Source organism: Miscanthus floridulus, unplaced genomic scaffold, assembly GCF_019320115.1.
Source record: "Miscanthus floridulus cultivar M001 unplaced genomic scaffold, ASM1932011v1 fs_910_1_2, whole genome shotgun sequence".
Lineage (NCBI taxonomy): Eukaryota > Viridiplantae > Streptophyta > Magnoliopsida > Poales > Poaceae > Miscanthus > Miscanthus floridulus.
Genome location: NW_027097442.1, coordinates 35,183 through 45,880, shown reverse-complemented (window position 1 = coordinate 45,880; position 10,698 = coordinate 35,183). Strand labels below are relative to the sequence as shown.

Genomic DNA, 10,698 nt, shown 5'->3' with positions numbered 1-10,698 from the left:
ACACCTTTCGTAATGCTCTTGATGTCTTCTCTGAATTCATGGTCTAGAGGGAGGAACTGATGATGCTGGTCGAACGACGAATACTTGCCACCCTTCTTCAACCAAATGAACCTCACAGCTTCCTTGCATATTGGGCATGGGAACTTCCCATGAACACACTAGGTGGCAAATAACCCATACGCCAGGAAGTCATGCAGGGAGTAGTGGTACCAAACGTGCATTTTGAAGCTTGTCTTTGTAGCTCAGTCGTATGTCCATACCCCCTTCTCCCAAGCGTGGATCAATTCATCAATCACAGGCTCCATGAACACACCCATATTACTCCCCGGGTGTCTAGGAATTATCAACGACAAGAATACGTTATGCCGTTGAAAGGAGATGCCGGGAGGGAGATTGAGGGGGATAACAAAAATGGGCCAGCATGTGTATGGGGCAGCCATCATTCCATAAGGATTGAACCCTTCTGTTGCCAGCGCGACACATACATTACGGGCCTCAGCTGCTTTGTCACGATGTTTGTCATTAAAGTACATCCATGCTTCAGCATCAGACGGATGTACCATCTTCCCAGGATTGTACCATTTGCCATCTTTGTGCCATGTCATCTGTTTCACGGATTCCTCGATCATGAATAGCCGTTGGATCCTTGGCAGGAAAGGAAGGTGCCGTAGCACTCTCGTGGGGATCGGAAGCTGCTTTTTCTGACCATCACCAGAGTCTACCTCCAGGTACCTAGAGGATTTACACTTCAGACAGTAATTTGTGTCCTTGTGTTCTTTCCTAAATAAGACGCGCCCCTTCGGACAAACATGTATCTTGTCATACGGCATCTTAAGCATACGAAGGAGTTTCTCTGCCTTGTACAAGTTCATCGGCAAAGTGTGCTTCTCCGGTAGCATGGTGCCAAACGCGGCCAACATCTTATCGAAGCCTTCTCGACTCAGGTTTAACTCGGCCTTCAACCCCATTACGCGTCCAACCGCATCCAGCATTTTGTAGAAGTCCTTTGCGGATTCCTCCATCTCCTCCTTCTCACGTCGTTTAGCGAAGTGAGCTTGGTGGGCGTCATCTAGCATGTCTGCTACCCCGGCATCATCATCAAAAGCCTCGAGGCGTGCTCTCACCACCTCCGCTCTTATATGATTTGCTTCACCATGGTAGATCCACTGCTGATAGCTAGGCGTATAACCATTAAACACAAGATGTCTACCTATGGTCTTCTCGTCTACCTTTCTCCTGTTGTCACATTTGTTGTAGGGACACCAAACTAGAGAATGTCCTCCTGCTCCTGGGCCAAATGCAAGTTTAAAGAAATGATCTGTCCCCTTCACCCATTCATAGTCGTAGTCACTACCGCTTCTCCAGCCCGTGTACATCCACTGACGGTCCTCCATCCTTTAACATTTACATCACAGAGTATTGTGACCATCAATTGCATCTACGCGGTGTTCCTAATGTCTAATAGGTGAGGATAGGTCCTAATCCCACCCACGGATGCGTAGATGAGGTCAGTTTCCAGGCTCCGCTCCTCTTCGAGACAGAATTTCGGCAGCACCTCCCCGCTGTTCTCCCGATACACGTCCTGCCAGGGAGAGTGTGTATCCGGAGAACAATAGGGAAGAGCTGTCGAAACTCGGTCTTGGACCGGAGCAGACCATGGAAACTAACCCATCTACGCATCCACGGGCTGTCTAAAAAACGTGGACAATCCGAAACAGATACGGTCGTAGATATGCAAAGATCCGCATACCTACGACCGTATCTCTTTCGGATGGGAGACGCCTAACTGGGTTACGCGATCTAAGAAAATGATATGGGAAGAGGGCTTATTTATACCTAGGGTGGCGGTGGAGTCAGGCTAGCGGGGCAGTGGCGAGTCGGGGCAGTGACGAGGCGATGCTGTGCAGGCAGACCCGCAACGCCGATGAAGAGGATCGGGGTTGCCGAGTCCCCTCTGACGTGCTCTTCTCTGCAAAAGAAGAAACACAATACTATAAGTTGAAAATTTCGACAGAACCTCCCCTGTACGCGGAGGTTTCCAAAACCTGCAAGAAAAAACCGGCACGATGGCCGACAACCACATATCAAGGGAACAAATACGGCACGATGGCCGATAGCCAGATATATATTAATCCACCACCAACACACCACCACCTCCACCACCACGACTACACCACCACCACCATGACCACGACCACACCACGACATCCACCACAATGACCATGACCACACCACCATATCCACCACAACGACCACACCACCACACCACCACAACAACCACACCACCACCACCTCAACGAACACACTACCCTCCTCCACCTCGACCTCCACCTACACCTCCACCATTGCATGCCACCACCACCTCGACCTCCACCTAGACCTCCTCCTTCACTAGCATTGTCACCATGAAGCGAGGGAAGGGCATACCTGGACATCGGAGGGACATCGGAGGCCGTGGACGGGGCGAGGGTCGCGGACGGGGCGGCGTCAAGGGGCCGGGGCGGGGCACCTCGGAACGGGGGCGGGCACAGCGGACAGCATGGATGGGGTTGGCGGGTGGCGTGGGGTCCTCCTCCTTCTCCGGTGGTCGGCGGATGGCGCGGAGGTTCTCCTCCTCCTCGGGGCGGGCCGGCCGGCGGGCGACGTGGCCGCGGCGGGGCACCTCCGGCGGGTTGAGGCGAGCGGCGGGGTGGGGCTCCTCCGGTGGCCTACTCTTCCTCCCTCCTCCTCTAGCGGCCGGGGGCCGGGGGCCCGTGGGGTGGCGGTGGCGGCCGGGCGCGGGGCGGCGCGCGGCGGCATGGTGGTGGGCGTGGGGCAGCCGGGCGCGCTGCGGCGGGGCGCGCGGGGTGGCGGTGGCGGCTGGGCGCGGGCCGGCGCGGGGCGCGCCGGGTGGTGCGGTGGTGGGCGGCGGGGCGCGCAGGGCGCCGGCCGCGCTACGGCGGGGGGCGCAGGGCAGCCGGGCGCGCTGTGGCGGGCCGGGAGGGCGGCGGGGCACGGGGCAGCGGCGAGGCAAAGCAGCGGCCGCGTCACCATTCTGTGGGTAGGGTGGGCTTTGGCCGATTTTACGGTTGGGCCCTTTGCCGAGGGCCCAGATCCAGGGCCCTCGGCAAAGATTTTTTATTTTTTTTAAATATTCTTTGCCGAGGGCCATTGGCTAGGCCCTCGGCAAAGACCCCCTTTGCCGAGGGCCAGGCTAGGCCCTCGGCAAAGATTTTTCTGTGGGTGGGGAATTTGGGCGGCTGGCCAATTTAGGGTTGGCCCTTTGCCGAGGGCCCAAATCCAGGGCCCTCGGCAAAGATTTCTTATTTTTTTTTAAATATTCTTTGCCGAGGGCCATTGGCCAGGCCCTCGGCAAAGACCCCCTTTGCCGAGGGCCAGGCTAGACCCTCGGCAAAGAGTTTTTTTTTGGTTTTTTGAACCCAGCTTTTTTGTGGTGCTATAATACATTATTTAAATCTCAATTTTAAAATTTGGGCTAAATTTGACTTTTTTTGATATATTTTCCTAATTTATTTCTTTTCGTTGATTTTTTTTGAATATTTCAAATTTGAACTGCATGTGGATGGAATAATGCAATTTAGTGATTCGAAAAATGTTATTCATGGTATTTGGTGTATGTTGAGTCCCTATCCACGAACTCGCATCAAATTTCGGGCATCTTCTTCACGTAACATGACGAGGAACTTGTCGGAAAAGTGTTTTTAAATTATATAAAATTCATAATAAGTCCAAAAATCATGAAACTTGTGGAGGTGTCATGTTATCGCATGTGTAGGCTGTGGTAAAAATTTGAGAAGGTTTCGAGCAATGTGACGTGTGGAGATGTCTGAGTTTTAGGCATCCGACGTCTGCACGGCTGCACACACGAATAGAAATAGCAGAGGCACTAGCACGGCGACTGTCACGGTTCCTACTGATCTCTTCTTGGAATTCTGGATGTTGTCAGGCGTCAGAACCGGCAGCAGTGCCGGTGGTTCCTGCAGAGTGGATGTGAATGACCATGACAGTATCTGGTGCAGCTCGCCGGCGTAGCCCGTCGCCGCTGAGAATCCCACGGCGACACGCTCTGGCAGGTAGCTCCTCAGATCAACGGTCGTGTTGACGTTGTATGATGTGCCGTTGATGACGAGTTGGATGGCGAGCAACTTGGTGACGTTGACGTACCTCACGGTTGCCGTCATCACGGAGCTGGAGGACGTGAGGTTCTTGGTCGGCGAGGTAGTGTCCTTGGTTGCCGTGGATTTGACGGAGTTGACGTCGATGGCCACATGGCTGTAGCTGATATCAGCGTTTTCCGGATTCAGATGGGTGTCGAACTCGACGGCAACGATGGTGCCGTCGCCGGTGCCGTTGGTGTTGTGCGGGAGGAGGCCCAAGCTGCCCCCTGTGCTGTTGCTCGGGATATCTGACGCAAAATGCCCGAGGAAGAACGCCATCCCATCACCAGGAGAATACGTCCTTGGGTCCAGACTGATCCGGAAGGAGAAGGTGGTAGTGAAGTTGGCCATCTCGCTGGTGGCTCCATCCCACAGCGGCACTGGCTTCGTGTACTTGGCTCTGCCGACGCTGCCTTCGCTGCTCTGGTCAAACCTGTTACCTGCATAGTTTTAAGTAGCGGACTAAGGTGTTTAGCGGTATACCTCTAAATCGGCTAATAGCGGGGCTAAATTGAGCTATAGCGGCTAAATTGTACATGAACACAAATAGCGGCACTCTGCCTTAAAAGGCTATAGCGGCAGCTATAGCGGGAGATTTAAAACAAACTTACGTGTCAGCTCAAGTGTATCTTGAGTGAGCATGGCGTCGCCGGTGCAGTTTATCAGCTGAGACAGACCAGGGCTTTGGGGTTGGGAGAAGCTGAGGTTGAAGGACAGGGAGCCAACGTGAGGGACATGGATGGCGGCGGGCATCAAGAAGCAGTAGTAGAGGCATGAGGACAAGACGAGGAAGGGGGGACAAGAGCTCACTGTCACTGCGGCCATGGTTATGTGATGTGTGTTGGGAAGAAAGATGATCATATATATATATATATATATATTTGAACGCGTAAGAGTATATACCAACTACGGAGTACTCACACTATCATTATACGATCGAGAGTAATGGCGAGCCAATTTTTGGGGTGGTTTCCTGCGAAAATTCTTCCTAGCTAGTGACACTCGCTGCCCAGACAGCGAGAAAGCAAAAAAGACTTGAACAAAGCATCCTCGAGAGGACACCTTAGGCAGCTGAGCTAAGCAAATAGACTTGACCATAAAGCAGTCCTCCAGCAAAAGAAAGAAACAGCCCTATCAATGACACTGCTTCCGCGTGTGTGGTACGCTATGCGCCTAGATACGGATACAGATACGATACGAGTATCGGATACGATACAATACGTTCTGACAAGCGGATACACGTTAAGAAAAAAAGGATTGACACCAGGAATTATAAATCGTACTGATTTTTCTAGAGAAATTAGCTATTTGTCATTTCAAAAAGCGGGCTTCAGAACTTTACCATTCTAAACAATGACTTTGCAAAATTGGCAACAAGAAGATGTAATCTATTGTCATAATCCCTATTCAACTCCTTTTTTATGTCTTCTTCTAAACCCAGACATCCAGTACTGGAGTACGGGAGGGGAAAGACACGGCGATGAGAGGAGCTTACTTGAGCCTGCAGGCCTCGGTGCCGAGGGATTCTTGCCAGAGTCTGTAAGGGCGCTCGACGGGTGTGAGGGACTCGATTTGGATTCGTGGAGCAAGGGAGACACCTGAGGGGCCGAATGCTGATGCCAAACGGAGCAGTGTCGGGGTCCATGTCGTCTGATTCTCGCCGGAGATGGAGGCTGGAGCTCGCCACCTCGCCGCCGGCCGCTGGCTCTAGGGGGCAACAAAAGAGGGACGGAGAGGGAACGAGGGATGCACGGGGCAGTGGGAGTGGGCTGTTCTTTCTACTTGAGCCGTAACCAATCCAGCCCAAACGTATCTGATACGAGTATTCGATCCAATACGTGCCTAAATTCGTAGATACGGTCTAGGTACGTATCTGACAAGTATTTGGGGGACGTATTCACGTGAAGATAACTTTGTTTTTTGAGAATCACGAGAAGATAACTTCATTTTCCACGGATAAGGTAGTTCTGGCCACTTGTCGAGGACTTGCCAATTCCCACGGTCTAGGTAAAAAAGCTAAGAAAATTTCATTTTCCACGGAGCCAAGGCGGATTCGGATTTTATGTTTTTAGATGGTGACACACAGCGACATAAAGTTTATATTTACACAGGTTCAACGAGTCTTCCAAGCCTTTATGATTCATTGTTCAGGTAATTCAGCTAGAATTATGTTGGGAATTTCTTTTCTCAATACGAACCACGGGTTCGCGCAACCGCGTTACTGCAAGCATTAGTGATGCATCCATTTCCACGGGCCCGCCCATTACCACAACTTCTGCAGTCACAATCCGGGTTTATCCAAAAGAAATGTCACCAATGTTTTCCTGCTTGAAGCCATCCACAAACATTAGTTTGCTGCAGCTAGGGAGGCTGCAACCAGAGATGCAAGACAAACAAAATCACCATGGATCGTATTATAATTCCTGGTAAAATATCGACCACGGATGTAAAGTTTTTCACATGTATATGTCCTGATGCCAATAGCCTTGAGAACAATCCAAACTGCCAGCTATGCAACGGTCAATGAACTAAAACAAATCCCATTCGGTTTTGCAAAGGCTTTCCTGTCAGAAAGCAAGTTGGGGACCAATCTCAAGCAGTGTTTTAAATCTCCGGCTAAGCCTCTTAACTGCTGAAAGTGCAGCTATAGTCGGAGATAGCTGCAGCTAAGCCATTTAGCTGTTTTTACAAGAAAAAAGAAAAAGAAAACACACACAAGATGTTGGCATAACTTGATAACCATTACTAATTGATTCATAATCAGTTCAGAAGAGAGATATCAGGTAACAAATATTGACAACTTGTTCACATACAGTACGATCTACGACATACAAGCAAAAAAAGAGAGGAGGCGTGAGCACCGAGCAGAGAAGAAGCTTGCCAGATCGTTGTGCCATGGCGTCGCCGTTGGTGCTGCTGCTTCAGTGCTTCAACGCTCAGCTGCTTCAGCGCTTCAATGCTCAGCCTCCGCGCCGCTGCTCAGGTGCCTCCATCGGAAGCCGCCACCGCCACCGGTCAGTCGCTCTGCTCGAAGCAGCAGCCTCCGCCAGTCGGCTCTGCGACGCGGCCGTCGATGGGCACAGCCACCGCCGCCGCCGGTCGCTCCGCTCGAAGCCGCCGCCGCTGAAGGGCACAGCCGCCGCCTCCTCCTCTTTTCTGTAGAGCTGGAGAGCGAGCGCTGGATACTGGAGAGATAGTGACTGCTGAGCTAGGGTTACGTACTGGTGTTGGGCCAGTTGGGCCGGTTTACTTCTTGGGCTAGGTTTTGCGCTTTAGCTGCGCTAACTAAAGGCTGGTTTAGTGGCTATCACCAGCTAAATGTCGTTATTAGTGCCTCAGCTTGGTTAGCACAAAAAAAATGAATCTCTTAGCTGCTCCCATCCCCAGCAGCTATCTCAACACGGTGGGTTTCCAGACAACCAGAATGACTATACTAAATCCCTGTCACTGTATCAGTAGATAACCAATACATATACAGCCATATTTCTTCCATGGTTTCAGCTCAAAGCATCGACATATTTCCTACCGGCCACCTTAAACACAGGCCGCAGGATACAGCTGCCAGCCAAAGATGGCACTGTAACTCTGTGTAGAATGTTCGCCTCGCTTGCCTACAGTACCGACAGGACAAACAAAAAATGACAAGCTTCAGCCACGCTGTATCTTCGAGCTAGGTAAATCATCATCGTAGCGAGTAGTGTCCGCCATCTTCCACCCCATCTTTCTTGCCCTTCTTCCTAGCCAGGATCTTGTTGATCTTGTGGAGGTCATTCGTGAGCTTCTGGTCCTTGTTCTGCTTCCTGGTCTTCCTGCCGTCCTGCATCTTCACCCCAAACTGGGAGGCAGCCTTCGGCATGGCTTCTTTCTGATCGTTGTACTTGGCCCACTCCTCTTCAGTCTCAATGTCCCACCTGTGAAGGCGGCCCTTCGCCTGCTGAAGAATCACATATGAGAACACATTACGGAGATGGTCCAAAAGCGCCAATGACAAAAGTTTCTGCATCATTCCACAACAGAAGTGAACATGGACTTGAGTAAATCATTTTAAAACCAAAAGCCACAATTGCAGCAGAAGCAATGGCTGCTAATTCACAACTGAGCAACAGAAGATGTACAGGCAAAACAACCAGAACAAAGTAATATCAGGACAACAGCCTTGGGATATGCTCAAATACCAGACTGAACAGTAACTAAAAATATCTCATAAAAAGCAGCTAAAACACTTCACTGTTAGTTTTCAGAATATTCAAATACAAAATGAAGAAAAATGAAGCAGAAATGAGTTATCAGTACAAACCAATTCAAAAGCAAATGCAACATAATAAACATTAACTAAGTGATGCCTAGCCTATCCACTGCGATTTCACAAAGACCCTTGCCACAAGCATAGGCTTGCATTTGCACAGGAACTTTTGTGCATAAGATCTAAATCACTTCACTACCCGTCCACCCATATCCCCCTTCGATAAATCATCTTCATCGTCACTTCCTGCAATCTCATTATTATACTCCTGGTAACCAGGATAACACTCTGAGTAACTATCTGAAATAAAATTTGGATATCTCTCCCGTGCATCTTTTTCCCTCAGCTGATTAATCTTTGATCGTCACGTTTGAAAAAAGAACCTAAACCCTGATCCTTGTCTGCTTGAGTCGTGAACCTTGGATCCTGGGATATACTAGGGTCAGCTAGCACATCGTATTCCTGGGTGCTTTGCTGCACATACTGTTCTAGATAACTCAACTGCTGTTCTGCACACACATAGCTTGACCAGTCACCTTGATATCCAGCAGCTGCCATCTGGGCTTGAACAGCATCATACCCGTTCTGGCACCAGAAAAGACATTAAATATTACAACCAAGTTGAATAAAATGCAAATAAAACTAAAAACAGGTTATAGCAGGCCATGAACATGGAGAGATAAAAAAATACACCGGCCAGCCTCTAACATTCCAAGCGCACTGCTAAAATTACAGGTATCCACCAGGACCTAAGTCTGTCATGTGGCACCGCCGCTACTCCCGCAAGCGCGGCGCTAGGAGCATGCGAGACGCGCCAGGAGGCGCGCGAGCACCGCGCACAGAAGACATGGGCGCCAGCAGATGAGGTACCAGCAGACGTGGTCTGTCCTAAGAATAGGAAGGCATGCAGCGGTACCAGCAGACGTGGTCCGTCCTAAGAATAGGAAGGCATGCAGCGAATGTTGGCCTGGCCTTCTTAAGAAGTGTTTGACACTTGATTAAGAATTAAGCAATAGAACAATTTCCTTTCTCCTTCCTAATTCCCAACATAGGGCGCAGAGGGGAAAAACCTCGCCCCGAATCCCATTCCCCCAAATGCTCTAGTCTCCCCCCACGCCGACTTTGCCTGGCCATCTTCTTGGCAGTGGTTATCCCCCAACCCCCAATGATCTAAGGATCATAACATGTTTGTTCTTCATTGCTTGATTCTCAAATGTTCCTAATACAAGAGATAAATAGGCGCTCAGCCTCCTAGTCAACTAAGATGGAAATACTCCTCAAATTGAGGACAGCCTTTTACTACCACTAATCCCCTGGCTGGACGTGGTCACCATGCAGCCCAAATTGAGGACAGCCTTTTGCTGCCACTAATCCCCTAGCTGGACTCGGTCACCCATGTCGGTGGTTGTTTTGAATGCTCTGAAGTCATGTCACCTCACCTGAGGGAGGTCACCCAACCTACTATTTTATCAAAGGTGTGTACAATCCTGTGGTATGGTGTGTTGTTTGAATTTGTGTTTCTTTGTATGTTGGTGGGTCCATTGATCCATGCATGTGATAATATATCCCATCCACTGAAACTAAATCGACATTGATCCAATATTACACTTTGGTTGTCCTTGTGTTTCCTTGTATGTGACCAAGATTGAGGGTCAATGGGACCAGGGGCAGGTCGCCCAACCTAGGTGGGGTTTGTCGACCCCATCTTTGGCCCAATTGAATCCATTTTCTTCCACTTAGTTCCTGAGATCAAATATGCAACAAAATTTGGTGGAGCTTCGTTAGTTAAGATAAAATGGTGTATATGGGATAGTTTTACCTCTCAACTCCCATATCGAGAAATGATGGTGGTCTAAGTATATGAAAGTTTTGAATTAGTGACCACCAGCAAACACTAAATCTCTAAACCTCTCATATTAATACAATGTCATATTGGTCGCAACTTGCATGTCCTGGTTTTTTAAGAAAATAGCTCCGCGACCCAGGTCTGCATCGCGACCGTGTTCCTTTCCTCCATCCCGCTGACGCACCGGGCCTGCCCATCGAGGGCATCTCCTTCCTCGCGTCATGCCCAAGTCAGAGACCGTCGCCGACGCTGTCCATGTTCGGTTCTGCTACGTCATGGTGGCGTGCCTCCCAAGATAACCCAGCCTCATAAATAGTCGACCGAGCCCGCGCCGCCTCCCTATACCACCTCAGAGCTAGATTTCGCCCTCACCTAAGAGTTGTAGCTGCTTAGACCTAGCGCCGCCGTAGACCATCCCGAGCCACCCGCTGTCGTAGCTTCTCCGCGTGTTT

General features: G+C 50.2%; 3 protein-coding genes across 8 annotated transcripts; all 3 read right to left on the bottom strand.

The window, feature by feature from the left end:
• Positions 1-2,487: 2,487 nt before the first annotated feature.
• LOC136533526 (vegetative cell wall protein gp1-like) lies at positions 2,488-3,033 on the bottom strand. Its single transcript, XM_066526085.1, has one exon. The coding sequence runs from the start codon at positions 3,031-3,033 to the stop codon at positions 2,488-2,490; it is 546 nt and encodes a 181-aa protein (XP_066382182.1).
• Positions 3,034-3,751: 718 nt separating this feature from the next.
• LOC136533529 (anti-H(O) lectin-like) lies at positions 3,752-5,127 on the bottom strand. Of its 3 annotated transcripts, none has more exons than XM_066526090.1 (2): positions 4,765-5,127; positions 3,752-4,590 (listed from the first exon to the last, which is right to left on the bottom strand). In XM_066526090.1, the coding sequence occupies exons 1-2, from the start codon at positions 5,016-5,018 to the stop codon at positions 3,834-3,836; spliced, it is 1,011 nt and encodes a 336-aa protein (XP_066382187.1). In that variant the 5' UTR covers positions 5,019-5,127; the 3' UTR covers positions 3,752-3,833. The 3 variants fall into 3 exon arrangements, with proteins under 3 accessions (XP_066382187.1, XP_066382186.1, XP_066382188.1); XM_066526089.1 differs by having other exon boundaries at positions 3,754-4,597; positions 4,769-5,125; XM_066526091.1 differs by having other exon boundaries at positions 3,756-4,590; positions 4,769-5,123.
• A 2,569-nt stretch (positions 5,128-7,696) lies between these two features.
• On the bottom strand, positions 7,697-10,372 carry LOC136533527 (suppressor of mec-8 and unc-52 protein homolog 2-like). Of its 4 annotated transcripts, XM_066526087.1 has the most exons (3): positions 9,150-10,372; positions 8,937-8,985; positions 7,697-8,091 (listed from the first exon to the last, which is right to left on the bottom strand). In XM_066526087.1, exons 2-3 carry the CDS (start codon positions 8,976-8,978, stop codon positions 7,840-7,842), a joined length of 294 nt encoding a protein of 97 aa, XP_066382184.1. In that variant the 5' UTR covers positions 8,979-8,985; positions 9,150-10,372; the 3' UTR covers positions 7,697-7,839. The 4 variants fall into 4 exon arrangements, 2 of the variants coding, with proteins under 2 accessions (XP_066382184.1, XP_066382183.1); XR_010778502.1 differs by having other exon boundaries at positions 8,600-10,372; XR_010778503.1 differs by having other exon boundaries at positions 7,697-8,088; positions 8,600-10,372.
• Positions 10,373-10,698: the final 326 nt, after the last annotated feature.